Source organism: Monosiga brevicollis, genomic scaffold (genome assembly GCF_000002865.3).
Source record: "Monosiga brevicollis MX1 MONBRscaffold_12 genomic scaffold, whole genome shotgun sequence".
Taxonomy (NCBI): Eukaryota; class Choanoflagellata; order Craspedida; family Salpingoecidae; genus Monosiga; species Monosiga brevicollis.
Window position 1 is genome coordinate 661,615 of NW_001865049.1, and position 26,041 is coordinate 687,655.

The following is a 26,041-nucleotide window of genomic DNA, read 5'->3' on the forward strand; positions in this document are numbered from 1 at the left end:
CATGTGTGTGTGTGTGTGTGTGTGTGTGTGTGTGTGTGTGTGTGTGTGTGTGTGTGTGTGTGTGTGTGTGTGTGTGTGTGTGTGTGTGTGTGTGTGTGTGTGTGTGTGTGTGTGTGTGTGTGTGTGTGTGTGTGTGTGTGTGTGTGTGTGTGTGTGTGTGTGTGTGTGTGTGTGTGTGTGTGTGTGTGTGTGTGTGTGTGTGTGTGAATTTCGTTTTTGTGTGTGTGTGAGGGAAGAGATCATCAAGTATAAATGTGGCGATTCGGGGGTTGTGATGGGGGAGAGAGCATGGATGGTGCATGAAAACGCGTACTTGAGTGGCAGGGATCACTGAGCAATACGGCGGTGCACCGATTTGCCAACACGCACGCACTTGTCGTGGGCTGCAAATGGAGCGCAACGAGCCAGCATGGCCGACGACTGCACATCAACAGCAAACGGGCTAGATCATGCCAGCCACATGAGTTGGACGGAGCAGGTGCGACATGTCAATCTGTGCCTCTATGGACCACCGTCATCGATCTGCGCTTGCACACGCCAAGCCTCATTCCATCCTTCATTCCTTACACTGGTGCTCCCGCGAGCAGGATGCCCCGGCGTTGGAGCGCCTGCTCAACTCGATGATGACAAAGTCAGAGGCAGACATCGAGCATGTTTCGGTGCTGCCGCCCCCCACTCAAGGTGCGCACCAACCACGCCCGGTGCACTGTATTTGGACCACACACTCACAGCTTATGACTCTGTGCAGTCTTGGCACCTAGGCATGACACCGCCACCTTTGTGTGGCATCGCTCGGTACGTTGGGCAGAAAGAGCCGGCATGTCCTCTTGAGCACAGTTTATGCGCTGTTCATCATCTGGACAGCTCACTGATTGCATACGTTTTTTCTCCAAACCACAAACGATCCCTATCACATGACGGCGCAAACCTTGATGACAGACTATCGAGCGCCTCATGTGTGCCTTCCTTGGACTTGCAACGCCTCGCGATGGTATGGACCGAGTGATTAACGGCCAGCGCTGAACCACCTTCTACAGCCTGCTGTGTAAAGGGCCAACCTACTCACTTACTCTTGTTGGCGCAGAGCTTGAAAAGGTGGAGCTCGATGCCTGTCGACTATTAACGCCGCAACATCGAGAAGATGCTGTTTCACAGGTCCGTCTGAACCCTCCACGCCATTTTTGCTTATGCTTCGCCTTTGATGTGCGGGTGCCGGTTGGCTAACTGAATGACTGCAGCGCTCGAGCCGCAGTCATGCACCAGATGAAGCGGATGACGATGATGAGGAAGCTCAAGTACCACCTTTGGAGCTTCCGCAAATCCGTGCCTCAAACCTTTTGACGGCACTGGCAGATGTAAGGCTGAAACGCAGAGAGACACGCAGCGTTCGCCCCGCCGGCTATTGTTGAGTGTAGCCAGGAATAGGCTCTACTTTTCCGTGATGATTGCTCAACTCATGGTTGCGATGCACCCATGGCCATCCCCTGCTTGTACGTAGCTGCGCCCCTCCGTGACTAGTGTGGCCTCGGCCATGGGTACCATGGTGCTGGACGTGGGTGTAGGCTTGGGTCGAGCAGCAACGACGGCCGTGACCTCGACTTGGGGGCGAGCCAAAAGTACTGGGACAGCGCTCAAGCGAGCTCTCATTGATAACCTCGTACGCGTGTTGCGTTCCATCATGCTCGGCCATGCTGATCCGGGGCGAACTCCTCATGGTTGGTTTGCTCTCAGATTACTGTGCGCCGACTCCGAGAGGAGGCCCGCCTCACGCTGGCCAGCGCCAGTGACACGATCACGGACGAAGAGCGGCAGGCACGTCGCTGAGCATTGTCTGGGGCCCGTCATCCCTTGGCCATTTCCATCGCGCACCCAGTGTACTTTGTCCACTTTTTTTTGACCAATGACACATTGGCAGGCTTTGGAAGCAAAAATGGCTGAAATGGAGCACGCCCTCGAAGCAGAGTTGCGCGAGCTTCGAGAACAAGAAGTTGACATTTATGTAAGCTCTTGCCTCGCCGTCAACATGGGCGCGTTTTAAACAAGACGTGCCAACTGGACGAGACTCGCTTGTTTCAAACCCCCAATATTGACCGCATGGTGTGTAGGTGGAGCGCTTCTCGGCGGCCATTGCCATGGAAGAACAATTGCGTTCGATTGAGGCTGTCATGAATCAACAAAATGAAGAGGTTGGTCAACCTTGATCTTTAGCAACACAACTTAAACAGGAACATGAAAAAATTTGTTGAGGCTGTCTGCCTGACAACGTGTCCGTGCCGCAATGCTACTCGGTGCCTTCTTTCTCCCCCAATCACAGGTCTTGCTGCATCAACGGATCTTGGCCATCGAGGCCGAAGAGGCAAAGTTGAACCCGGAACCCGAAGACAATCGGCCTCGAGGCTCAGGTAAGCCGTGACAATAAGCGGCAGCTCCTTTTTGCTCCCAGGTCCCTTCACGAATGCATTCCCTGTCGTGCTGAACCGTGCTGACCGACAGTGGGAGATGATCACTTTACGGCTCACATGCGCGAGCATGGCCTTGCCGTGACGCGCGCCGACGGAACCGCCAGCGTTATTACCGAAAGGTTGGTCCCCTTCTTTGCTCCAGTGGCTTGTGAGCCAGACGTCACAGCCCCAAAAAATACTCGCGCTGACCTCTTGACTTGATTTGCAGGGATTTGCCCCCACCACTGGACCTGGGGAGCTTCATGTCGTGACGTGAGGATGCCTTTGCATCCGGACTCAAAGTTGTGTCAAGTGCCGAGCACGCTTTTATCATCCATACCAGTAGACATTGATACCATTCTAATTGCAAATTGTGAACAAGCCGAGATGCTGCCGAGTCAACCTTCAAGCCAAAAACATCCATAACAACAACGACGGATCAAATCAGTCAACCCTTCCTTTTCTTTTCTTTTTCCTCTTTTTTTTTTTTTCTTTTTCCTCTTTTTCTTTTATTCTGTTTTCTTTTTTTTTTTTTTTGATAATATCATCATTCATTTGTTGTTGCTCTAGGGTGCATGTCACAGCACCAGCAGGATGGCGATGCCATATGCCGACGCAACACAGGCAACCGGTGTCTACTACCGTTGCAGCTGTGGCGTTGAGGCTCAAATTGCCAATCTTTATTGGTGCCGCCATTGCATTTGTTTTCGCTGCGGTCGATGCACCAACACGGATGTCAGTGGCCAACCCGCAGCAATCGTGCCTCCTTGTGTTCGGATGACCCTCCAACACTCTGCGTGCTGCGAACTGTCTTTGCTGATGCGCCGGCGTTACCATTGTCGCTCAATAAGCGTTTTTTTTTGTTTTTGGCGTGGTTGATAGATTGATGTGTACTTTTCCAATGATCTCATGGATGAATTCATGATCTCGCAAGGCGTCAAGCAAAGTCGCCATCGGTACGGCAGTTGCTGGTAGCTTTTCTTTGCACGGGCATTCGCAGGGTGTCTTTGCCCCCTTCCTCACATGGCTCGCACCCCTCATGTCTTTGTGGCGTATGTTTCTTGCACAGGGACATGAAAACCTTCGAGTGCCCACTATGCACCTCATCTTGTGAATTTGTTCCCGTTGATGCCGACAGCGCCTCGGGCGATCCCAACGCCACCCGTACGCCACATCGCGAAATCGTCCGCCGAGCTGAAGTTTCGCCACAAGCCCTGCCCTGTGCTTACTCTTTTCTGATATTTCCTTACCTTGGCAATTGCGTGACAGGTTGTCATATCCGATGCCCGTACTGCTATTGGAGCTCTCGCAGCTTGAATCTTGAGGGCACGGTCGAGGAACTCAACGCCCGTACGTCGCAGCCTGACAGTCTTTGCTGGGATTGGCATTTGTTCAAAAAGATAAACACTGACACAAATGCCCCCGTTTTTTGCGTTTGTTCAATGTGTTTTTGTAATCTACATCTCAGAGGCGGATCGCCTGGAAGACACCGAGGCTGCGACACACGTGAACCAGGTGATTGACTTCTTTCAGCAGCAGTCCGCCGAGGAAATTAAAAATCTCGAGCGTCGTCAACAAGCCGAACAACAGACCAAGTATCGAAGCTCCCGAAGCTACGCGTCTCGGGTACGCATAATGCTTAGAGCCTGCGCAACCTTTTATCTTAAACGAGCGGGCTCTAAGAATCCGCCTCCTGACCTGGCTTCTGTCTTGGGTTGTGTGCAGTTTGGGACCTTAAACAAAGCCAGTGCCATGCTGACACCCCGCGATGCGCATCAAAAAGTACGCGAGCGCCTCAAGCAAGTGTAAGTTTTGAGCACTGCACGCCCCTGGCTTGCGGGCGAATGGCAAAGCGCTTCCTAGTGCTGAAGCTTTGTTCCGCATCTGACTCTGGTCACACGCCCTGAATGCCTTGCTTCCTCTTTGAGCAGGTATGATCCGTATCGTAAAGAGTGGGTCGAAGCCCCAGCCACCGATGAGCAACTCCAAGCTCTCACCAATTCGGGTATGGTTTTGCATGGGCTCCGTTTCCTTGTCTTGTTCCGTGTTGCCGAGACAAGAATTCTGATTTGGTAGACTCATACTCTGACTTTTTCTTGAATGCTCTTGATGCACGATAGCACACACGTCCTGGGCGGCTCCCAGCAATGAAGAGTTTGCTGAAGTAAGCTTGATAGATGGTTTTTGATCTTTCGCACGCCGTACTCATCATATCGCCTGCCCATGGGTCTCTCCTTCATAGACTGATTTGTCAACCCAGACAACCCTGGCTCAGCGCTTTCGTCAACTCGACTTGCAGCCACAGCTCGTGACGTAAGAAGAAGAATCTAATTGCCACTCAACACTAAAGTGCTCCGCCCCCTCTCACTCCTTCTTGTGTGCATCTGTTTCTAGCGGGCTGCGTCCAAACAGGCATCCACTCAAAGCAAAGCGAAGCAAGCGCTGCGCTCGTTGTCAGCACAATCTGATCAAGCCTGAGCTCAACCCAGGCTCCTCACGCTTCAAGCTCCAACTTTTTGCCATGTTCGTCTCGTCGGCCTGTCCCGTCAAATCTGCCGCCTTGACTCTGATTCACCGCGCAAAGGGCAACTGATCGTTTTTGTTTTTGTTTTTGGTTTTTTCCCTTTGTTTGGCTGAATTAGCTCTACCATCCCGACAGTGCGGGTGGTAAGCGTCTCCGACCTTCGTCCCGGTAGTACGGGCGAAGTGGTGCTGGCCATTTCCAACCCTTCTGATTTTGCTGTTCCTCTATGGTTCGTGGACGAGCTGCCCAAGCCACCCTCCCCGCCGCCTGAGGCAGTGGAGGACCCCCTGTCTGCCACTCCTGCCCCACAAGCAACCCCCCGCAACTTGCCTGTTCTGACCCCCAACAAGAAAGAGCTGGGTCGCGATGTACAATGCACCGTGCCCGAGCCCTTTGAAGGCAACAGCGAGGTATGCCAAGTCGACCTGAACTTTCTTCTGATTGAGGCGAGGCACTGATGGTTTTTGTTTTCATCTTGCTCCTGCTTCTTTTGCCAGGGGTCTTTTCCTCACCTCGACGCCGGCATCACGCTGGAGGCCCATGATACGGTCAAAGAGTTGACGGCGGATTCTCAGGTGAATAGCATAATATCTGGGCACGAGATACTGATTTTTATGCATGATGCATTGTGTGGTTTGTCCGTGATTTGATCACCGCCTTTGGAATGAATAGGTGAGCGAGCGGCGTGATGATGATCCCGATGAAGTGGTGGCGCGTCATGGCAGTACAATCAAGTTAAAAGTTCCAGTGCACGTCTCTGAATCTAGCCTGGGCTCCGCGTTGGTACGTTATTACAAGTACCCAGTTATGAAGCATTCTATGAGCTTTGATTTCCTTTGTAGCTCATCCACCTTTTGATCTGTGATTTGACACAGCTGCCTGTCAACATGAAGCTGATTCTGCACGATCCTGTTCAAAAAGAAACGGTAGGTCAACTCGCCTCGCGTTTCTCACCATGGATACATACATATCCGTGTTGGCGTATTCTTTATTTGTTTGTTTGTTGTGGTTCGATGTAGGGCGGTGGCCACGAGATTTTTGTATCGTTGGGCATCAATTTGGGACCCATGCAGGTTGAATAGCGCCTGTTGCAGCCTGGTTGATAGCAAGCATGGTCTCAAAATAAGGGCTGCTTGTGTTTTTGTGTGACAATTGGGTTGCGCACGTGATGACAATCCATGACACATAAACACGATCAGATTACGTCTTTGACAGTTTGCTGTGTGGCCAGTCCCCATTGGACTATGCGTGCCAATATCCATATCTCAGAGGGGTTGACGTTCAACCCGGCTTGCCGGGCAAGCGCCGGCGGTGGTGGCAACGCAGTCCCGTCGGTTTCCTAATTGATCACCGGTTGAAAATGGGCGAGGCGAAGGTAAGCACGAAAGTCAAGCTCCCTTCACCCTGGTTCTGTGCGAGCAATCAGGCGTGAGACATACCGTCAAGCGACAGAGTTGAATAAAATATTCTTGAGTCTTGGCGCTCACGGAGCGCGGTGCGCCGTGCATACCGGTGACCCGTTCCATTTCCCACGCCAATATAGCCTCGTCCACAGGGTGTGGCGGTGGCGGCAAAGACCTGACACTGGTGTGAGATGCATCACCACGACTGGGGGGTTGCGAAAGCTTGGCCAGGAGCGGCCCGGGTTGTGGGTGAGCCAATTCGCCGAGCAGCTGTTGCACAACGCCAAGTAGCCAGCTGTGGCCGCGGCCTGTGATGATTGGAGCAGATGCCCACGCCACGACTGCATCATTGAAAGCCAGCCATGGCGCTGCAAGGGTTGTCACGGGCAGATTGGTGCCGATAGGGCTTGAGGCCATCACACTCGCTTCTTGGTCGGTGGCGTTGAATTCCTCCGGTTCCCCAAGCTCCTCCTCGGTGTCCGAATAGGCCCAGCAAGCACTGGGCTCTTGACCAGCTTCCACGATGGCTTGCAGTTCAAAGGCAAGGTCCCGGGTTGGGTGGGGAGGAGGTTGCAGCACTTGCCAGGTGTCTTCGCCGGCAAAACGATACTGGCAGAGGGCAGAGTCCAAGCCAGGGACACGATGAACTGCGTAGTACTCCAAGGCGGCTTTTAGAGAGGGAAAGGTATCAGATGCTCGAAAGTACACCGCGTCCGTCGTGCGTAGCATACCACGCCGCACATCACCGGACGCCTCCACCGCCACAAACGCAAATCCGGCGTGTAAGGGCAAAAAGGCAACGGCTGGACCACCCGATGCCAGCATGGCTGCCTCAAGCTGAGCTTCAATCTGCGAACGCGAATGGCCCTGCAGCGTGATAGGACCAACCACAGGCCGACCCATCGTGACCTCTGAACCCAAGCATCGATACTGTTTAGCATAGGTCGACAATAGTTGCGTCAACTGAAAAGCAGCAGGGTGTGCCGGCCCTGACCCACGGGCAGCCTCCATGTCGGCCCAGCTCGCGAGGAGTCGTGGTCTAGACCGCGAAAGATAGTCGATGCGGTCTTCCACGACGCAAGGTCCGCCAATTTGCAGGCCAAGTGGGGACACGAAAAAGCGAAAGTTGACGGTTGTTTGCTGATCATGAACAATCAGATACTCTGTGACCACGGGCACATTGCCGAGCACGGTACCAGCTTCACCTCGCCACAGAGTGAGAGCAATGCAAGGCTTTTTGCCACGGTTGGGGTCGAGGAAAAACTCAACCTCCTTTGGACCGTCGAGAGGTAGCACCAGACCAGAGACACAGCCAATGCCCACGGAAAGTTCCCGCAAGCGGCACGCCAGCTGCTCTTGCTGTTGTTGCTGTTGCTGCTGCTGTTGCTGTTGATGTTGCTGTTGCTGTTGTTGTTGCTGTTGCTGCTGCTGTTGCTGAATCACTGGCGCATGTGCCGGCTTGCGGTAAGGGTTGGAAAACACAAGTGCCTCTGTGCTAGCAACTGGCTGCTCGTTGATCACGCCAGTCGTTGCGATGCTAGCATTTGATGAAGAACTCCACTCACTGTTTTCCGAGCCGTCGCTATCAGAGTCGTCGTCGTCGTCAGCCTCATTCACGCTTGCCACCAGCTCAGTCTTGATGTTGTACTGTGGGCTCGAGAGGCGCTTGACAGATGTCGGCCCTGAATTCCGATTCATCATCAAACGACTGGATAGCGAGGCAGCCAGCTGAGACGCTTCTGTGGCAGGCCTATCAGATGAAGACTCCGCCAGCTCTTCGTTGAGATTTCCGAAGAGATCAAAGGCGCCCATGTCCTCATCCTCGCTCTCCTCGCTTTCCACCAGGTTGTTGTGCGCCACTCCACCTCCTCCAGGAGCTGCTGCCGCAGCAGCCACTGCACCTGCACCGTATAATTGGGCTTCTGAAAGGAAGTTGTCGCCACCCCGACCATGCTCGCCGGTGACCGGCGTTGCACTCTTTTTACAAGGCTTGCGCTTGAACTCAAGTGGAGTTTTACGAGAAGTCGTGCCTAGTACTGATTTGAGCTGAGGCACGGGATTCGAATTGACGCCGGGTGGCGGCGGTGGCGCCGGCTCGGTGGCCACGCGCGTGGCGATGAGATTTAATGAGCGATCTGCCGCCGAAACTTGCTCTGGTTGGGGGCCACCCGCTGCTGCGGGTGCAACAGAGCCTTGTCCTGCCGCGTTCGTCCGCAAAGCACCAGCACCAGCACCAGCACCTCGACCTCGACCTCTCCCCCGACCCCGAGTATTAAAGGCGCTTTGCGGCGATGGTGATGGCGGTGGTGGCGGTGCAGGCGCTGCAAGCTGAGACATGCGCTTGGGTTGAGCCACAGCTGGTGCCATGGGCGCATCATCGCTGCGCGAGTCGGTCAAGCGAAACGCTGCACGGGCAGACGCCGGGGCAGCCTTGGACGCTGGCGGTGCCATGGGTGCATCATCGCTGCGCGAGTCGGTCAGGCGAAACGCTGCACGGGCAGGCGCTGGGGCAGCCTTGGACGCTGGCGGTGCCATGGGTGCATCATCGCTGCGCGAGTCGGTCAAGCGAAACGCTGCACGGGCAGGCGCTGGGGCAGCCTTGGACGCTGGCGGTGCCATGGATGCATCATCGCTGCGCGAGTCGGTCAGGCGAAACGCTGCACGGGCAGGCGCCGGGGCAGCCTTGGGCGCTGGCGGTGCCATGGGTGCATCATCGCTACGCGAGTCGGTCAAGCGAAACGCTGCACGGTTGCAGACGCTGGGGCAGCTGGCACTGGCGGTGCCATGGGTGCATCATCGCTGCGCGAGTCGGTCAGGCGAAACGCTGCACGGGCAGGCGCTGGGGCAGCCTTGGGCGCTGGCGGTGCCATGGATGCATCATCGCTACGCGAGTCAGTCAGGCGAAACGCTGCACGGGCAGGCGCCGGGGCAGCCTTGGGCGCTGGCGGTGCCATGGGTGCATCATCGCTACGCGAGTCGGTCAAGCGAAACGCTGCGGTTGAAGTTTCTGTCGGTGCTGGCAAGTCATCAAGGCTGTCGGCTCGCTGAAGCACTGCCGCTATCCTCTGACGCACAACCTTCTTTGCATTCTTCTCTTTTAGCGATGCCCTTTTAGGAAGCGACCGTGATGGGCGAGGAGGTCCAAAAGGGCTGGACATGGTGAGGATGCCCCGCTTGGCCATGGCCTCGTCTCCAACATAGCTATCTTTTTGGCCCATGCCCACCATCACACCTTGGTGGCGTGGACGGCCGATGGCCGTTCGGAACACGGCACGTGGCGCCTCTTGGCCTGCAAAGCCAGCTTTGACCTCACTGTGCCCCACGTCAACCACGATGGGCACTCCAACACCGTCACTCACATCCGTCCCTCCACCAAGATCAAGGTTCTGTGCGCTGGCACGCAATGCCACGCACAAGTCACTGGCACCACTTGTTTCCTCTTGTGCCTGCTCCATTTCAGCCAGGTCAAGCAGCTGATGAAGGGCTTCCTGGGCACTCACAGCCAGGTGAGCAAATGCTGGTGGCAGCAACTCTGACTGGTCTACCACCATATGAAGGTAAAATTCTTGGTGCTGAAGCAAAGACATTAAGGTCTCATCTCCCCAGCCGCTATCTTCGGCCAAGTAAATGAGGGTGCTCGCGCAGCGGAGTCGCTCTTCGCTAAAGAGCGGTCGCTGCTCCAACTCTGGTTGAAGTTCTTGCACCAACAGTTTTGAGCGCATAATATTTGTATGCATGGCACTTTCCGCCTCTAGAGCCAGCGCCTGCAACTTGCGCTGGTGCTTCAGCTGTAGTGTCGAGCGGATTAGCGACGCAGGCATGGACATGAGATCAGATGAACCTGTGCCTGCTTTCCAACTTGTCGGTTTTCCAGACAAAATTCGACGTACCGTCTCGACGAGAGCGGGTGGCTCAGGATACGGCACTGTAACAAGCTCGTCAACGGCATGCTGCTCAAGTAAAGCTGAAAGATCGACGCGCTTGAACACGGCTTTCCCAGCCTTCTCCTCTGCCTGCGAGTTGGGATTGTGAGCTGGTTACCGCAACGAAAAAAAGCCTTTGCATGCAATGGGCGCACAAAGGGCGCGAATGAACGCACTGTACGCTCTTCCACAGCCACAAAGCTAGTCATGTCCGTCACAATGCCAAAATCAATGCTCATGTTAATCATATGAGGACGCTCCTGAGCTTTTCGGGCTGAGTGCTGAGCTGCATCACCAGCCAGCTGACCCGAGGCCCAGTCACGTAAAAGTGCACGAGCTGTATCCATCATTGGCCCGAAGACCAATCCAAGAGCAAACGAGGAGCACGCCAGCAGGTGAGGAAAAGAATATCATTGTCCACGATTCAAGTGACAGGCACCGGTGTCGTGAATCGAGTGATTGGGATCGAGCTAACGGGGGCGGTGGCTGTCTGACCAGTCAATGAGTGCAGCAATGAGCCTTTGGTTGCCTGGAGCTCACTACATGACACGATGGTGTGCAGCTCACGCTGGCCCAACCGCGCCGACAACGTAGCCGAGGTGCAATTGGCCGCAAATCCGTAAACCAGCTGAGGCAGATAAGGTCGGCAATTTATCATGCAGTATGATGAGCCCACGAGTCTATCTCCAACAAGGCACATGCCGGCACCCCCTCGCCGGTACAACAGACTGTGCGCTAAGCGGCCAAATACAAACCTGTCGCACGCCGTTGTGGGCGGAGGTGAAGCGAGCAGGAGCTTGGCGGATGGCTTGGCGATCGGCGTCGTTGAAGCAGTGCCAGTCCACCTGAAACAAAGAAGAACCCAATCGCCACAACTCAGCGTAGTGTGTTTCATTGCGTAAACCAAAGAACTGTGGATAGCAAATATGCTCAAACGCACCTGAACATCAGAAAGACTTGGTTGTTGTGCGCACACCAAGAAGTCTTTTAACAGAGGTGCCCACGTGGACCGACGCTTCAACTCAGGAAACAGCGTAGCACCACCAGTGCTGCGAGCCAGATCAATCAATGCCGAGCGCTGGCACGGTTTGCCCAGACCAACGACATAGATGGGCTGTGCATTTGACTCGAGTGTTGCAACAAGTTTTGCAGTCTCTGTAAACTGGCCATCAGAGAATAGCACCACAGCAGTCCTCCGTCCAAGATCGACGTTCAGCCGAGCGCTGTTACAAAGCGGTGGCAGAACGTGCGTCGTGCCCAGAGTAGCACGCAGGGAAGCCAACAAACCGAGTGCGCTGGTGATGTTTTCCATTGTAGCTGGTTGAAATTCACCAAACAATGTGTCAGCGGTGTCGCCAAAAGCAGTGATATTGAAACGCATGTGTGAGTCAAGCAGTTTGACGACCAGAGCGGCCATCTGCTTGACCTCTTGCTCGACCTCCGCCATGGAGCAAGACATGTCCACGACCAGATGCAGGGCATCCACGCTTTGCGATCCAAGATCAAAATCAGGATAGAAGGCCAGCATGCATGCTCGGGTGCCACGCACGGGATCATCTTCAACCCACATGCGTGGAATGTGAACGTTGGCCACGCGCAAATGCACGGCAAAGCCATCAGCGCCAAGGCCAGCAACTCCGCCCAAGCGTACACTAGCCATGGGCCCCACAATTTTGCTCTACAACAGAATATTTTTGTTTTGTGGATGATTGATGTGTTGCGTCCATATACTTGGGTATTTCATCACTTGAAAAAAAAAAACAAAAAAAAAACATCAACAAGCTACATACCTCGAGAAGCAGCGCATGGGTGGGAGAGAAGATGTTTTGAACAACATCGGACATGCGAAAAGCCAGCTCCAAGGTAAAAGGTTGGTCACTCAGGCCTTGAGAGTCCCACACAGAGGCTGTCGTGGTCTGCAGGGCTTGATCCAATGCCGTGTCCATGGTTTCAGGAGTAACTGCTTTCGGAAGGCGAAAGAGCACATCGTGTCCTTGAACACCCAGCTCCATGAGAAAGATGATTTTGATCACCACCTGGCACAATTCACCCATTAGCGACGCACGCTCTGGAATGTTGGAAACTGTCAAATATCAATCAACAACAATCAATAAAACATCTGTCGGCTTCAGAGCTACTACTGTCTCCAAAGCTATGACTCGCACCTGAGTGTGGGGTGGAATGTTACCCACGGCCACGGTGAAAACATTGGGTGCCTTCTCGTCTTCTTCCATCAGATAGGCACCATCGCCGGCGGCAACAGCAGCCTTGTACTCGCGGCGAGCCTAGCAAAAGCAATAATATGCAAAAGCAACATGAGCGGCAGCAACTGCTACTGCAGCATCTGCCTTGGTGGCGGCACACTTGCAGGCGCAATGGGGCCAGCGGCACAAAAGTGCTGACCTGCTCTTTTTCCTTTACACGGGCCACAATGTGCTTATGTCCAATAAAGGCCTCAAATCCACACACGGTGGCTGATTCGTCCAAGGGGAAGACGTATTTCGCTTCCACCGGGAGATTCGAGCTATTTTGGTATTGTTGAAAGAGAACACAACGTGCCACCATGTCCACAACGTGCCCGCGCACATGGACCGAAGTTAGGCCCATCAAACTGCCATCCTGGCTTTGCAGGCCAGCTTGAACGGCGTCGAGCGGGTCTACCAGATGCAGCAACTTTTCAACGTCCTCTCGCCTGGAGCAATGCAAGACGGGCGCGTCAGCCCAACACGCGCCATTCATCAAGGCGGGACCTTGCCAGGACAACAAATTGGCTTTTTTTTTGACAACCATGCAGAGGAAGCGGTCCTTGGCATGTCTCATTGAACATCAAATACGATGGGCAAATGGAAGAACCAAAGAGAGTCAAACTAAGAAGTCGAGACCGTGTCAAAATAAAACACGGGCGAGACACACGACACGACACGACACGACACGACACGACACGACACGACACGACACGACACGACACGACACGACACGACCACGACACGACACAACACGACACGACACAACACGACACGACACAACACGACACGACACAACACGACACGACACAACACGACACGACACAACACGACACGACACGACACGACACGACACGACACACACGAGCCGAGCTGTGCCCAATGAGAAGCGCGTAGCTGGTAAACTAGAGCTTACAAAGTTGTAGCAGCACCGTCTGAAGATGCAGCAGACAAACGCGAATGCAGCAACGGTACCGCTGTCCCATGTCCGTGAACGTGACCGCCCTCTGTGGAATGGACGGGCGGTCCATGCACCTGCTGCTGGGCCAATGAAATCTCGGCCACAACCTGCATGGGATCCTTGTTGTGTTCGCGTTGCAACACCAACAGTTTGCTCACACGAGAAGCTGGCAGGTCAGCCAGCAGCGCGTGCAGCGACGTCGTCAAATCCGTCTAAATAAAACCAAATTGTTCCCAAGAACAAAAACACCAAGGCTCAGCACCAAATCGCATCCCAGCTCTTTTGAAGGTGCTGCTTACTCTACACATCTGGCTCCTCACAGAACGAGTGCTCGAACCTTGTTGCGCCGACCAACGGTAAGGTGGGGTTTGAAATTGCCGGGCTGCACCACATCTGAACCAAGTGCATCGCCGATGGCTTGATAAAGGTGCTGGATCGTATCGCCGTTTGCCGGAGCCAGGTAGTGCACAAACCCACGCTTCCGCTGATTGAAAGCCCCCACCTGTGTCAAATGCAGCTGAAAGGGCACAACACCCTTGGAACCAGTCAGGTGCCTCTGTAGCACACGCACGGCGTCTGGCACTTGTTCGGGCTGTACAAATGGGTAAGCCAGCGTGATGTGCGCTGGCCACAAATCGACATGCGATGCGTCATGAATGCGCCGAATGGCCTGAATGCGCTCCGCCGCCTCGGCGCAAGGTACTAATACGAGCGCTGTCCGATGAGACAGCGGGAGCTCCCACTCAATCTTGGTTTGAGCCATCGTTGACGATACTTGAGCGGGTGCAGTGGTTGGTGCTGCTGCGGACGAAAGCTCGGGCTTGTTGGTCGCTTGCACCAGTTCAGATTGAGGGCGCATTGAAACACGATCAGGGCGAGACTGCGGGCCGCTCAAATGCAAAACGTAAAGAACGCGATGTTGTCGTGTGGCATATACGACGAATTCCTCGTCATCAAAAGCCGAGCTTGGATTCTCGCGGCGTGACTGCGAACGCACAGAGTCAAAACCTAAAATATGTTGGGCACATTGGAACGTTTTCAGATATAGCTATGAGGTGCATGCAATGGCACTGACACATTTGCACCAAGAATGATGTCTAATCCAAATCAGGATGCCAAAGGGCAGGCGGAGGAACGAGCGAATAGTCTTCAAAACCTGCGCACCATAAGGGGCTTGCACAAGGTGTGGTAGCTCTGAATCCGCTGCAAACGTGGAGCCTAGTGCCACTTCGCAGACAAACAAGAAGACATCGCCACTCCGATCGTCACAATACTGAAGAGAGACGCCAGGATCAGACGCAAAATAGATGCCCCTATCGATGCAATGTCCCAAAAACAGATTTTTGTCAGGGCCACGCCTCATCAACATGTACCAGCGATACAAACTTACTGGCCAAGGCGTCCCGGGCGACGCTGTTGACCTTGAAGTTGTTCGACCACAACCTTCGGGAGTTGAAGGCCCCGGCTGAGAATGCCAAAGGCATTACAAGCTGGAGTGCCGTGAAACAAAAGGCGGCTATTCCCACATCCTAGCAAGCATCACAAAGAGTTGTCATCATCATCAAACTAAAGATTATATCTCCAGCTCTCAAGGAGGGCAAGGGCAACGCACGGCAATGCCTACCTGGTGCCCATGGCTGACCGGGTCGCGCCACGCGATGAATACTACGCAGAGTCAGGCCGATGGACGTTGTTGCCTCAGCACACTGCTCCGTGATCCAGCTTCGGTGTGTTGATGTTGCATTTGACTCGAGCAGCTCCAAGTTGCATGCAAGCATCCGACCAACACGCAAAAGTGCAGCCTCGTCGTTGTCAACAGCTTCTGGCGCTGGTAGGTGGCTTCCTTGCTGGCCTCCCGCCTCGCTGCTCAACACAAAGTCGCGCAGCACGCGGCACATGGTCTCCGCCTCCCCCAACAGCTGACGCCCCTGTTGTGTACTCCACGCAGAGCTCGCCACGTCGGGCTGGCTCACGTGCAGCTGGTGCACGAACTTGGCAAACAGATTGCATGCATCCTAAAAAGGTTTGGGGTCAAAACGCGATGATGAGCAGGCACATGGTACACAGAAAAGAATAAGAGAATAACCACACTTTGGGGGGGACGGCTTTTCAAGGTTTGAACAGGTTCCTGCCCTAGCAGTCGAACACCGTACCTCGGTGTGCTCTGCAGGCGCGTCAAGCAATGCTTTGATTTGCAAAAGTAGACCTTCGGCAGTATCCACATCTTCTAAATGCAAGTGCGCGCCTCTGTCCCTTAAAGAACAAAGCTATGGCGCGAGTGTGTGAACAAGGGTCGTTAGAACGTGTGAAGAATGAGAGTCAAGGTCCGTGCTGTGATGACGAGAGCAAAGGCCAAGAGAGGCTTGGGACGAGAAATGCCGATTGAGTCACCTTGGCATGTGCAGCCGCATACGCTGCAATCACAGCACGGCGAGTGGGCTTGCTCTGCAAGCGAGTCGCCAGCCCAGCAAAGGCAGCGTTGACATCCCGAAGGAAGCCTTTGGAACCCAGACCTGTGCTCAGCGTCATGCGCACAAGTCAGATGGGTATGGCAAAACGAAAACCCGGCGCCGCAGCTGTCCTTTGAGACGTACCCTCAACGACTGGACAAAAGATGCGCTCCAGGGACGTCGAGCGCAAAAGAGCCTCAAAGAGCCGCAAGGCATCCGCGGCAGCAGAAGGTTGTGACACGCGCACGCTGCGCACATCCTCAGAGTCGACGACCACATGCTCCTCCATATATACCCTATACATTGCCGGATTATCGGATGACTCCTTTGATGACTCCGTTGAAGGCTCCAGTGCCTTGCTCACCGTAAGCAGCATTGAGTGCGCGCAAGGACCATCCACGTGAGGGCAGGAGAATTTGATCACCTGAGATCAATGGCCAAGACAAAAAAAGGGGGAAGATGAACATTGATACCTGAAGTTCGATATGACATTGCTGTTGTTGCGTGCCAGTGCACATAAAGTCAGCCGTTTGCACGACAGCATAACGGCCGTCGTCATTCTCCAAAGGACGAAAAGCGCCAGCCACGTCCACCTGATAGCATTGCCCACGTCAAAATGTCAGAGATGGCCTGCACCGAGCTTCAAGAGTTGCGGGCAGTACACACCGCTTCGGACGGGGGTTCGGTGAAGGCGCCATTAGACACGCGCTTTAGCGACCGATCCAAAGCACCTTCGGGATGGGCAAAGCTGCTTTTCAGCATGGGGTACTATGAGCAAATGACAGTGGGCTGCAGCCACGCCTCTACGCGTTCGTGGCCTCATGACAGCAGTATGACTCGGGCATACATTGGGCGAGGCAAATTCTGGGCTCACAATTGACGCACCTAGGCTGGCCTTGGCTCTCGGCGCTGTTTGGTGCGTGTAAACGGTAAGGAGCCATGGGTAGCAACGCACCCCGCGACACACAGGCAGTGATGTAAGACGCCAAAACAACCGGAACTTGATACTTGAAAGCGTTGCGAAGCTTGAAACCGGGCCGCGCCAAAACCGAGGCGGCGTTGGTCTCGAGCACCACAACAGCTGTCAAGCTGGGGCGAACGTCACCACTGACAACACCACCCTGCTGCACAATGGCCTGCTTGATATCTCGAAGGACATTGCTGGGAGTTTGCGTGGTCTTCTCAATGGCAAAGACGTGACCCTGCAGAAACCCCGGCGCTTGTTGACAATGCGTACTGGGCGCTGCCTCAGAGGGCTGGGATACAGACGTAAGCACTGCAGTTGGATGGTGCAGGCTGCGAACATCAGTCGTTGCTGTCAGCGATGTTGCTTGCAGAAGCGTGTTGGCGGTGGAAACGCCGGACGAGGCGCTGCTCGCAAGGCCATCCGTGCGTGGTGCGACATCAGGCGCGGACAGGGAAGCACTCGAGGACACAGCCGCCAAGCCGAGCGTGCAATCAAGCAGCGGATTTGAAAGGTCCTGCCCACCCAGCGCCGCGTGCTGCATTACCTCGATGCCTCGGCCACGAACCGCCATGGCGGCTGTGCCGGAGCTGCCCGATCCTGTAATGAGGATGAGTCAATGATGATCTTCGGAATCAGGCCCAAAAAATACCGTTCAGGAGGCTAAGCAACCCATACACTCAGCGAATGACGATCCAAGTTATCACCCCGCTGTGTGCCTCCAAACCAAATGCATCCCATCGCCAGAACGATCCAATGATGACCCGCGTACCACTCCCCGTCCGCAGGAGAGCCAGTGACAGCCCAAAGGCGATAGGTGAATGGCGTGTTCTTTTTTTAGAGCAGCGACCAGATGAGAAGAGGAGAGCCAAAGTTGGAGTGTCACTCATGTAACCCCACTACACTGTGTTTGCCAGATTTTTACAACTTTTGACATAATGTTAACATACCTCTCCTTCATAAAGTGCTACATTGAGATACCGCTCATTCACGTACATATGGCAGTCAGTATTTCAGGGTTTGCTCTGCCGTGCCGGCAGCCATGCGTCTGAGACTTGACTCGTTGGTAGCCCTGAATTTTTGCCAATTTTGTGACGCTGCTATTTCAAAGATTATTTTACTCTGGCGGCCTTACGACCATGAGACATTACTGGAGACGATTTAGCGAAAAATATTTTACATCGGATGTTAAAAGTTGACACCAAAAGTGCGCGCACGACCGTCGTTGCCGCTACTTTTTTTCTCACGGCCTGCCCACCGTAAAGGCAGCTTACGGCCGAACCAGGCTCGGCCGCCCCTGAAGGGGCACCACATTGCTGGTGCTGGGGGTCGCTGCCATTGCGGCTGGTAGGGCGTGGAACTGGGTCGAGTGATCTACAAGAAATTGCGCAAGGAGCATGCGCAGGACGCGGCCTTGATAAATGACTAAATGACTAATTTTTGTTGTGATTTCTATTGTTCTAAGCATGTGCATGGGTTAAGGAGCCAAAGCAAAGCGCAATCGCGTTTGGATCTCAAGCAAAACCGCCTAAAAGTCGTCAGCCACTGGCTTGGCGAGCGCACCGCTGGCTTGTGCACGCGCGAGTTGATGACTCCTGAGAAGACGTCCTGGGTTGCTCGGCGGCACCTATGCAAACACGGCATGGGAATGAGTGAATGTGCTGGCGTGGAACGTGCTCAGAACAGAATCCCAACCTTGCTGGACGATGCCACCTTGATCAATAGCTGAGTGTTGCCGCTTAAGCCAATGACCAATTCGTTTCGCACGAGTTTGTAGCCACCAGTCGTGACCTGCTCCTCAAGAAGCGAGGATGGAATGACTTCGACATCTACGCCGCGGGCAACCGGGAATACAGGCGTTGGTGCCACAATAAGCAACGTAGCGTTTGTTGACGTCCAACTCAGTCGATCGCATCTGCACGTACAATCAAGTCGAACGAGGATGCCTTGTATCATCAGATAGACGGGGCCCCAGGCACGAATCATGGCCTCAACGTCCTCGGCACTCATTGAATGGGGATCCACAGCCCGCCGCCTTTTGCTCATAAACAATGGCGCCTTGCTTGGTGCGTAGACATCACCCTGCTACAATGAACCATTTTGTATGGGTCAAATGCGGTGCTCCATACAAGGGGTGTTGCAGGTGTCGCAAAGATGATCCACCTGTGGCCATGCTGCGGCGTATGTTTTCTCAAATGAAGCCAAAGTGTCCGTAACCATCTATCCAAACAGCATTGTGACCAGATACATTGTCACCAGGTGGCACAAAATTGACATTTGTGCACAGTGAACGGGTTGGTATTGCAAGAGCACCGGCAAGAGACATACCGCAGCAGCACGACATGCCAGAGGCACTGCGAGCTGTTCAAATGTTGGCGGGGGATCCGCAACAACATGTGTTTGCTGTGCGATGATGGCACCATGGTCAAATTGGCCGGAGGAAAGCTTGATCAAGCTAACCCCTGACACCATTCACAATGGCCTTTGAGCTTGCTTTTCGGCATTTTGTTTAAGGAAATGGCGCCGGCGACAAGAAAAGCTGTTTGGTTGGCAAAGATCGGCGACAGCAAGGAGACTTACCGGTGACGGCGTCACGGTTCATGACTGCATGTTGAATGGGCGCCGGGCCGCGATAGCGCGGTAGCAGTGATGGATGCACGTTGAGGCAGCCCTGCACGAGCGGGTCAGATGCGGCGGTTCTTATTTCGCATGGCGGCTAAAGTCAAAATCACGGACATGGCACGTTGGGCTCACCAGTTGAAAGGCATTCAAAAAGTCGTCCTTGAGAAGACGGCCATACGATACAACAACGCCCACATCGTATCTGGTTGCCAGCTAAGAGGTGAAATGTACCAAAATGGACCGCATGAGCAGCCAGCAAAGTACGGCAACCTTGCGAATCAGCCGGCTTGAACAAGCGCACCTGTGCCAGCTCTTCATCAGCCGTCTTGCTTTTGGGTGGAATAAGGCTGTACGGCAGGCCATTCTGCTCACACACTTGCAGCGGAGCGGAGATGACACGGCGTCGGGTTCTGGTCGGGTGCGGGACGGTTACAACCTGAACACGCCAAAAGTACAAGAATGCAATCACACCGCAACAAAGGGGGTGATGAGTGGGTTGCTTGTGAAGTAGGGTCGAGTCGAACAGGGCGGCCAGCGAGGGCTGCGCGTGAGCCCTTGCAGGAGCGCGACTCACGAACATGTAAATCAACAATGGCTTGCGAACTTTGCGTAGCAGGCAGCAAACCCCGCAGCACAGCGGCAGCAAACTGATCACTCCCAAGGAACAAGACGCGCAGGGGGCCTAAGGGATTCTCCATCGAGGTGCAAAGGCCATCAAGGTTCGCATCATGGAATGAAAATCGCGAGGGTCGCCTCACGGCAGGCCTGAGGCACACTTACGTGCAAATGGAGGGAGGTTGAGGTTGGGTATCTGATCCCTGGGCAGAACCCAAAGTCCAGCCTCGTCCCATGTTCCCCGCGGAGGCACTCGGCTCTGCGCCATGCCCCGCAACCGCCCAACCCAGTTCAGGCCATGGCCCCCACTCTGGCGAGCCCATGCTTGCCGCCACCCCATGCTCCCTTGCCCTGCCACCAAAAATACCATGCTGACAATTGAGTTTTGTTTGAGAGAGAGCGTAGAGAGAGAGTTTTAGAGAGTTTGAGAGAGAGAGAGAGAGAGAGAGAGAGTTTTAGAGAGAGAGAGTTTTAGAGAGTTTTAGAGAGAGAGAGAGAGAGAGAGAGAGAGTTTGAGAGAGAGAGAGAGACAGAGACAAAGAAAGAGAGTGTTTGAGAGAGAGAGGTTTGATCGAGATACAGAGAGTGAGTTGAGAGTGAGATCGAGCGTTTGAGAAAGCCAAGCGCATCAATGCGTTGTCAGGGCTTTGGCAGTGAGTTATTCATTTTTTTTTTTTGGGTGCTGCTCGACCCTCAGCAGTCAATGTTTGGGCTGCCGGCACCCATCAGGACTGACCTTGCAGTGTGGAAATGGTTCTATAGTGCTTGTGCACTCCTCAATTGGGCACCGTAGTTTGGGGGATCTGTGCGCACCAGCGAGATGGGAACGTCTGGCTCCAAGGCAGCGCAACAACGCATTGACCATGCTGCCAAAACAGGCGTTCTGGCGCTGCAGGATTTAAAGCTCGAGGAAGTAAGTATCACCATCATTCCGAAATGTTCTTGAATGGAGCTGCCTGGCCCTTCTCGCCTATTCCTCGGCCTCTGTTCGCCTTTCCTTGGACGTAGCCTGCGTTCAAGATGACGTGTCGCGCTCGATCACAATAGGTACCCAGCAAACTGAGTCAACTCGAGTCTTTGCGCTCCCTTACGCTCAGCAACAATCGGTTGCCTCAGCTCCCACCTTCCATGGGCCGCTTTTCTGCGCTGCGTGTACTGGATGTCTCCCACAACCGATTGAGTCAGTCACGGCCAAATCCTACAATGAGTTGGATGGTCGCCAAGGCTTCTCATCACCTCGGCTTCTCATCGTCCATGTGTCTTCTTGGCACCATTTCTAGCCTCGTTGCCCTCGGAATTTGTGGGTATGGTCAAACTCGAGACGCTCAACTTGGCCTATGTAAGCCTGATGTCAATGCCTCGGTTCCGTCTCGTCTCCGCCCCGGGCGATCAAATGCCGGGCTTTCACATGCCGACTTGCTACTGTACTCACCTGTGCCGCAACAGAATCAAATTGCTTCGATCCCCGACTTCTTCCGCGACATGACGCGGCTCAAATATGTTGATCTCGCCCACAACAAGGTGTGAACAATGCCAACCAAGCTTTGACCATCCCCCATGTCTCCTGCTCGATTTGTGTCCACAAGCTCGCAACAGCTAACCGTTTTGCGTGTTGATGGGATCATTGTGTTGAAAAAAGCTTTCGGCTATCCCTTCTGGATTGATTCGCTTACAAAAGCTTGAGGTTTTAAGCCTGGCGCACAACAACATTACCTCTTTACCCGAGGACATGGCCGAGTTTTCCGGCACTGAGCTCATTTTGGACTCTAATCAGGTGGATCTGCCCACATGCACTGACACGTGGTCATGGGCATACTTTTCTTCTCTCTTGTTCATTTTGTTGTGGAATGGCCCATAGCTGACCAGTCTTCCAGAATCCTTGGGCAGGACAAGCAAGCTCAAAGTTCTTCGCTTCTGCCAAGTAGGATGGCCTGCACCTTTTGCTATCGATCACAGGATACGATCAACTCCTGTGGTTGTCCATGTTTGACTCAACCTTTCTGATCCAATCTTCTCATGGTGTCCGCCTTTGCGTAGAATAAAGTTGCCAGTGCTGGCTTTCCTGAGAGCTTGCTGGCTGAATCACCAGTGAGTTTGATCGAGTTGGACGGAAATCCTGTTACGTGGCGACAACTTCAAGATCGCGAGGTTTGTCCTATCTCCCACCTTGGCATCGTTACAGCAGATATTTGCCCGGTCATCCTGAGTACGCAAATTCGAATGAACGGGCGTGTAGGGCTATCAAAGGTACAGCGAACGATACACCGCTGTCAAGAAAAAACAAGGCTAGCGTTTCTAGTGTCATAGAGTTGAAGGCAAGAGGTGGCGTCTCACAAGTGACTGTCAATTGATTCCCTAGCCCCATCAAAAAATGCCCTCAATTCCACACCATCAGCAAAGCCAAACTGTTCTTCCGGCTTCAGCGCGTTTAAAATCTTCTGCATATCCGCCTTCGTGTCTTTGATCTTCTCTTCCAGCTTCTCTTCATGCTGTCGCGAGCTGACGGCCATGTCCTTGCGCAGCATACCCAGCAAGCCTGTCCAAAGATTGGCCTCTGCTTGATGAGCACTGACATTGCTGGGCACCATAACATGAATCCCAACCTTTGACCTACCCAATGAGACCGATGACGACAAGCGAACAGAGGGACACGAAATGGACGATAAGCTACCTGAGAAGAAACTGACAACGGTTGGTTCCGAGCTGCCAAGCTCGGCGAATAGGCTGGAGGTTTCTCGTAAGGCAACATGTGCACTCAACTGAACATCTTTGTTGAAATGACCTCGATAATCCTGCTAGAGAATCAATGGAGGCTCCCCTTGTTGCCTGACTCGGCCATTGCCATGAAGAAACGACGTTGTAGCTTTTTTGAACGGCTTTTTCATCAATGAGCCGGGCGCTGCCAACGACCCAAAACTGCCGTGGTGTACGCGCTCGTGGGTGTGAAGATCTTTGCTTGACATTTTCCAAGTTGTTGGTTGCATGGCTGCATGCATGATGGCAATACTTTGTGCATTTCCTGACTTCACATGTCGATTTCATATTCAAAATCGGGCTCTCATTCGCTAGGATTAAAGCAGAGGGGCCGGGACAAGAAGTCTGTTTTCATCTCGAGCAACGTGAAGCGTCGTGCTCGTACAAAGGGTCTAGTTGAGGAGGTGAGATGTTGGAGGAGTCACACCCGGTAGCCAAATGGGTTGTGCAAGGGCAGCATCACGAAGCTTGGCATTTGCAAAGCCATTCGTTGGATGGGCAGAGTGATATCCGCTTGGGCAGGTGGTGTTGGCGTCGTACGCGGTGCCTGCGCTCGAGGGAAAAGGGATGAGCTCATGGGACCTTCTCACGCAACGGCGTGTTGTGCCTGGCTATAACCTTACGTGCAGTTGATAACACCCACATGGTGTCGTCCACGCCTTGACAGCTCGAGTAGAGCTCATCGCTACAATTCTGAATACAAGAACAGTGATTGGCAAACGATGAGCTCATGCCTGCATCATCTTGGTCGAGTCGAGCATTCGCGTGCATGGGACATACTCGGGTCACCCAACGGCCATCGCTGCGCATTGCGGTGCAGCCTGTTTTTGACGCGGGTTCACCCACTGCCCAGCTCCAGACAAAATGGACCATATCGTCGGGCTGTTTGCACACCAGAAAGCCAGCAGTGAACGAGGGCGGTTTTGACTCAACGACTCTTTGAAAATCTTCTTACTTGCTGGTAGTCCCCAGAGACAATGTTGACATTGCATCGCGTTGCGGCCTCCTTGAACGTGCCGTCCAAGGCGCGGACAAAGCGATTTCCATACCTATTCAAGCACCAAAAAAAGAGCGAGTCCCCCATTGTTCAGATGAGAAGATCGCACAATGGCTAAACAGGCATGGTCAAAGGACGTAGAAGGACTGATTGCACTAGAACTAGATTTGCTGGGAGGTTGCGGAAATGACAGGTCCAACCAATCGTCATCACCCTGGATCGAGCAATTTGGATAAGCCTGAAAGTCCTCAGCTCCAAACTGCAAACATACGAATATTGTGCGAAGGATCAGAAGACAACGGATTGTCATTTGAAGGAAGAGAGGGTCCGAGCTCACCTGGTGCACCCATAGATCGGGGACAAAGACAATTGGGTCGTTGTCTTTGGGGTGGAGCCAGCCGTTCTCATGATCCTCGAAAATCACTTGTTTGCCTGGGTATAACAGAGGAATCACCAAAGGCACACATGGCCAGATTGAGTACTTCATGGGCTTGGAAGAGCATGAGCATGCTCTGGGGAAAATAATACCTGCCGCAAGAAATTCGCGCTTTGTAATGTTTAAGGGATTGCCGTCAGACACCTAGGTACAGGGCATTATCATTTTCGTACATTCAGTAAATCCAGAACAACTGGTTGCCGTGCTTGAGAAAATTGGGCAAAACAGCAAAGTAGGGCCAAAATAAATAGGCGAGAAGATACAGTGGCACCTTCCAAATCCGATCACCAAAAGCTCCGATCATGTCAAAAGAGCCTTGTTGCGCATTGGCCTCTGAAGGAAAAAACTTGGTGTCCAGGTAGAGAATGATAATTTCATCCGGGTTCTCATCTAGCCAGGTCTAACAGCATTAGGTCCAACAGTCACATGAAGGTCATGAGCCTTCAAAAAAAAAAAGCCATTTGCAAGCAGTTTGGTGATGGAAAAAAGACCTCTGCTGCCCAAAAAAACAGGCAAGGACCAGTTTGATGACGGGATGACGGCACAAATATGCCACATACCTTGATGCCTGCCAACGTCTCATTGAACGTTTGTCGAGTTCCCAGACAGGAAAGACGATTCAGGTCGAAGCCTTCCAGGCTGATATTCCGCTGCCGTGCTTGCTCTTCAATCTATCACCGCATGAATGACGCACGCGTGTTGAAAGAACATATTCATGCTTGAGTTTCCTTGCCGCCTTGCGAACCAATCAACGCTGTCCTGTTCCCCCTTTCCAGAAAAGAGGGAGAGGAAAGAACAAGAACAAACCTGAATCGTTACCATCGGGTCAAGAAGAGGAACTGGCGAGTGGCACGTCACAATGTCGTGATCAACTGCGTCCATGTTGATGTCAATTTCCAAGTGTCGTAAGCCTATGCGCAGTTGATCCAAAAGACTGAGGTATTGGCATACGCCTTCGCCGAGGTCATCTCCTTGATACTGAGGGATCCCGGTGAGAGCCTGGTCACAAGCAGCGTGCATGCCACATGAGAGGTAGTCACAAGTCTACCAAGTAGGCGTATCGAACCGACAACTAGCCTCGATAAAGTCCATCTCAATGCCAAACCCAGCTGCCTGCGTGATGGCACTATTGTGCGTGCCTGATTTGTTTTTTAAAAAGCAAAGCATCGGTGAAACAGCGATTGTGGCGTTGCCGTGGCGATGGGGGGTTAGTTCATGCAACTGATACCAGGTAGCTGAAGCTTGACAAGCGGTTCATCAATCTGCAAGTTGCGCTGGAATTGCAGTGCCATTTCGATCCACGGATCAATGACAACCGAACCTGACATTCAGCGAATGCTTGAGAAAAGGTCAAAGGTGTTGGGAAGCTTTGCAAGCTGGATCATGTATCGACTTGTGCGCGCACGTTTGGATTGACCAACCTGGGACACAGATATCACCACACATGGGCCCGTTGCAGGCCAGCGTGTAGTTACAATTGGCTCTACAGAACGCGAGTGGAGATCAACACAGAGGATATATCGAAGCCTGCTCAGCTGCTCGGTGGTGGAGGCCGCGTCTTGGGTTGGACTGGGCATCAGCATACCTTTTGGCCTCTGGCGTTCGCGCTTCCACCATCGGGACAGACACGAGCAACAGGGCAAAACTCATCCATGTGAGCACGACGGTCATGGTGCTAGCCCGTGCCAGCAGAGCTGAAGCCATGGCT

General features: G+C 53.4%; 2 protein-coding genes across 2 annotated transcripts; one reads left to right on the forward strand and one right to left on the reverse strand.

Annotated features, from left to right (window-relative positions):
• Position 1: 1 nt before the first annotated feature.
• MONBRDRAFT_32679 (uncharacterized protein) lies at positions 2-5,823 on the forward strand (the record flags this gene model as incomplete). Its single annotated transcript, XM_001746296.1, has 24 exons — positions 2-246; positions 409-478; positions 588-681; positions 732-795; positions 1,038-1,155; positions 1,239-1,355; positions 1,499-1,657; positions 1,916-1,999; positions 2,106-2,186; positions 2,315-2,402; positions 2,494-2,581; positions 3,012-3,072; positions 3,324-3,397; positions 3,511-3,605; positions 3,711-3,791; positions 3,910-4,067; positions 4,167-4,246; positions 4,373-4,446; positions 4,562-4,605; positions 4,684-4,754; positions 4,836-4,964; positions 5,084-5,375; positions 5,463-5,540; positions 5,638-5,823. The coding sequence occupies 24 exons, from the start codon at positions 2-4 to the stop codon at positions 5,821-5,823; spliced, it is 2,631 nt and encodes an 876-aa protein (XP_001746348.1).
• Positions 5,824-6,160: 337 nt separating this feature from the next.
• Positions 6,161-26,004, reverse strand: MONBRDRAFT_8767 (uncharacterized protein; the record flags this gene model as incomplete). The annotated part of the gene is made up of 24 exons (XM_001746421.1): positions 6,161-6,304; positions 6,405-9,109; positions 9,199-10,381; positions 11,047-11,136; positions 11,232-11,969; positions 12,457-12,576; positions 12,695-12,983; positions 13,451-13,707; positions 13,833-14,503; positions 14,886-14,960; positions 15,120-15,510; positions 15,887-15,993; positions 16,090-16,241; positions 16,831-17,509; positions 19,490-19,580; positions 19,833-19,906; positions 20,312-20,497; positions 22,536-22,682; positions 23,524-23,593; positions 23,856-23,949; positions 24,098-24,156; positions 24,235-24,329; positions 25,755-25,816; positions 25,919-26,004. 24 exons carry the CDS (start codon positions 26,002-26,004, stop codon positions 6,161-6,163), a joined length of 8,565 nt encoding a protein of 2,854 aa, XP_001746473.1.
• Positions 26,005-26,041: the final 37 nt, after the last annotated feature.